The sequence below is a fragment of the Laccaria bicolor genome, genomic scaffold (assembly GCF_000143565.1).
Source record: "Laccaria bicolor S238N-H82 LACBIscaffold_10 genomic scaffold, whole genome shotgun sequence".
NCBI lineage: Eukaryota > Fungi > Basidiomycota > Agaricomycetes > Agaricales > Hydnangiaceae > Laccaria > Laccaria bicolor.
In genome coordinates this window covers 666,617-670,431 of record NW_001889881.1, presented here as the reverse complement: position 1 = coordinate 670,431, position 3,815 = coordinate 666,617, and the positions used below count along the sequence as shown (strand labels likewise).

At 38.9% G+C, this 3,815-nt stretch overlaps 1 protein-coding gene across 1 annotated transcript; it reads left to right on the top strand.

Moving 5' to 3' along the window:
• Window positions 1–801: 801 nt before the first annotated feature.
• On the top strand, window positions 802–1,371 carry LACBIDRAFT_296498 (uncharacterized protein; the record flags this gene model as incomplete). Its single annotated transcript, XM_001880438.1, has 1 exon — window positions 802–1,371. One exon carries the CDS (start codon window positions 802–804, stop codon window positions 1,369–1,371), a length of 570 nt encoding a protein of 189 aa, XP_001880473.1.
• Window positions 1,372–3,815: the final 2,444 nt, after the last annotated feature.

Genomic DNA, 3,815 nt, shown 5'->3' with positions numbered 1-3,815 from the left:
GCTGATTTAATTCGGGCATCTGACCTTGGCACGTTCTCACATGAAGTTCAGCGCGTTGGAGCGTTTATCTATCTTACCAAAGATGACATCGAAAAGACTCACCAACCTTCTGTTCGCTGACTAATCGCTCACAACATTCCGATCTGGTATCAATGGGACGTGGACGAAATAGAGTGGGCAAAGCATGACCCAATATTTGCTCAATTTGGTCCCCCGCAAAGTGGTGGAATACCAGAGTCATCTGCAAATCCTCTTGGCTCTCCTGCAACCACAGTCAAAACAATCACTTGGAGAGAATTCTTTGAAAGACGTGATGAAAATCGTCCCTGTCTTTTAAGTCTGGAGACAGCATTGGAGCGTGAAAGACGCTTGAATCGAGAACGAAATCCACCCATAAAATCTGCAAAGGTTTTTGTATGGGACCGTGACCCTGAACTCCCTGGTCGAGAAGAAGTCCTTGCTAGTGAACGTATCGAGACTTTGGAGGAATATGGCCCTGAACAGAAACGATATGATTCCTACTGGAACAAATGGGATTGTTGTTTTGAATTTGGAAGGTTCCGTACTCCATCTCCAGATGAAATGGAAGATGAGCACATGGATATGGCCCCCTCTGCAGATCAACAAGCTTCTGAATATGATATTGATTTCATCCCTCGTGAACAATGATGCCCAACCCCTCTACCTGATGATCTGTATGAGCAAACAGATGTACCCCCAGATATCTTTCAAGATGGCCCCCAGTCAACAATCGCCGGCTTAATTTCAGAAGTATAGGAGATCTTGACCCTTCACTATGGCATGGTTCTGCCAGATCTTAACCAAGCCAATCATAAGGAGGTTTCAGACAAAGAGAAGAAATTCTGGCTGCGGTGGATTGGAGTTTGTGAAGAGAAAAAGCTTGAATCTGTTGTTTCTCATTTCTGGCCAACTGCACAAGGCCGTTTTTTTGTTGAATTTACACGTCAAATTCTTGAAGGGCAGCAAATCATTTCCGATCTTGAACTTCCAAAATCTTCTTCTTTTCGTGAACGCCTGGATTCTATTGCCTTGTACAGAAATTCTGACGCCGATGTACCAGCGAAATGGCTCTACGTATTTTTATTCGATAAAGTCACAGTTTGCTGGAGGCTAGCTGTAACAACAGCCTCTGATGCGTTGCTGGTTTGCCGTCTTGATGCTCAATTTCTGGATGTAGATATTGCACGTTTCTTGGCATTACATGGGATTCCATTCTGCACTTTGCTGACTGAGCTGCTTATGCCGCACTCAATATTGTACCCCGATGTTGAGTTATTTCTTCCACAGCGTCCTGCCGGATACCACTTTACCAAATTGGATTATGAGGCATATCTGCAATGTCGATCATGAATTCTTCGACGTCCCCGTGTATGGGCAGCTATCCTTCGTGGTGGTTTTTTGTGGTGATTGACAATTGGAAGTGTGAGCATAGATGAGTTGTTGGAAGGACCTGTTGGAGGAGGAAGCCTTCTTGTTGTTGATGATAGGAAAGGATATCTGCCGCTTCTCAATGATAAGCTGACTCATAATGAAATGGACTGGATCTGTGGAACTTGTGTAAGAGGGCCATTGCAAGCATGGCAGATATGAGTCCTTTTTATATTCAGGAAGCCACAATGCAGCACCACAGCATTCACATTTTTGATTATTTAGGAAACTGGTCATGTGACCACCTCCTGAAAGCCCATCAGATCTATACCCATTATATATATATATTATTGCTATTTTTTCCATGTATATAAAATACTGGACCTTACAGAGAGTCCCTACATTGAAAGCGACAATAAGTACTATGCTCCATTTTTCACTAAATTTTTCCAGTCCTTTATAGCTATTATTATGTATGGAATTTTCTTCTGGACCCTGAACATGCTCCCCAGTATTGCACAAACAGTGAGCATCTTCCTTCAATTTCTTTCTGATTTTTCTACTATTATATTGCCATTTTTTGATTCAAAAAGTGCACATTACCTCAGTTGAAAATATGCCATGTACTCTGAAAATGGTCCCCAACATTGTCATCAACAATACATATTGTCCCCCATTTGTTCCTGATTTGTCTTCTGTTTTTATTGCTATTTTTCCTTTCAAAAAATGTTTGACAACATCATCAAACCATCAAATCTTATGGGAAGAAAGGCAAGATTCAGTGTTAGAAGTACTGAAAAAATCCTTGAGATCAGAGAGTAACAAACTAGTGTCTTTATAAACTCAGAGGACTCATAACATCATTGCTAACAATGAGCACCATATTCCAACTTTCTCTGATTTTCATGTTATTTTCTGGCAATTGTTGAATAAATTTCCATATAAGGAAATGCACCTGGGACCCTTGAAACAGTCCTAACATCAACATCAACAGTTAGCACCATTCTTCAATTGTTTTCCATTTTTTCTGCCATTTAATTGCTATTTTTCAGTTGGACAAATGCTGAGTACCATATATGGAAATTTACCAGAGACCCTGAGAGTGTTTTCAAATGTTGTCACCAACAGTGAGCACCATCAGCCATTTTCATCTAATTTTTGTGCCAATTTATTGCTACTTCTTCATTTGAAAAAGCTTGCATTAGCTTGATTTTGTGCAAACATATATCTATTTGTGCACATAGCTTTTATTACATAATATACATAAAAACAAACTGTATTTTTCTTCATATTTTATTTCATTTATTTTAGATTTTATGTTGGTGAGCTTCAGATTCTTCTTTGAAAAAGTATTTTTATTTGGACTTTGACCTTATTACATAATATATCTCAATGAATTGTATACAGGTATGATCCCTGAAATTTTCCATTTTTTCTGCATTTTATTTCATCTGAATTGGACTTGATTTGGTAAAGTTACACATTTTTCTTTAGGCAACGCTTGGAACTCAAGAAGCGATGACGCACAAACATTTCCTGATCCCCAGTCAAAAATGACTCGGGTTATTCCGAGGTAGATCTGATTGCCTAGAATTGAAGCAATGTAAGGTGTCGTTTTATCGACAGAATTCTATACAAATAGATTTGAGTTCGATCCAATTCGATATTACACGATGTAAGCCATGTACGCAGTGTAGGGACTGTCATGGATACACCCGGGTATTAACCATACCCGATCCACAGATTTTCCCACCCACAGATCAGATAAGGCACATTACGGATATATCCGTGGGTAAAACGGCCTGAGTGGCTGAGGACGTAGCTTCAGTTATATAAATGAGTGTATCTTGTTCATTTCTTGTCTGTTCTTTACAAAAAAAAATTGTGTTATGAAGCGAAAATTCAGAAGAATTCATATTAAAACAAAAGTCATTCATATATGATCTAGATTGAGTACAGTAAAACTAAAGTTATTTATATATCATAATCTGAGGTCTTTCCCTTTATATAATGCTGCTGTAACTGAGCCTTGATCACAGAGTGTGTTTTGGGGTGTGTATTAGCATGCCTTGGCCATCTTGAGAGTATTTATTTTCAGTTTCAGAGAAATGCCTTTGAGAACAATTGATATTTATGTAGAGGTATTGAAAGAACAATTTTGGTGACATAAAGTGTTACAAAAAGAAATCATTGTCCATCTTTTTTTCAATCATTTGCATAACTTTATTGAAGCCTGGGTAGAGGGGGGATTTAATCCAGGATCTGAGAGCCATTTCCGCTCTGAATGTTTGAGAGTTAATATTGTGCTGGGTGAAATTGATCTGACGGTGGCCAGTGGAAAATGCTCGCTCTGCATCCACAGAAGTAGCTGCAACAATTGTTGAAAATAAAGGAACATAAGTGTGAATAATGGTGCTTACCTGGGG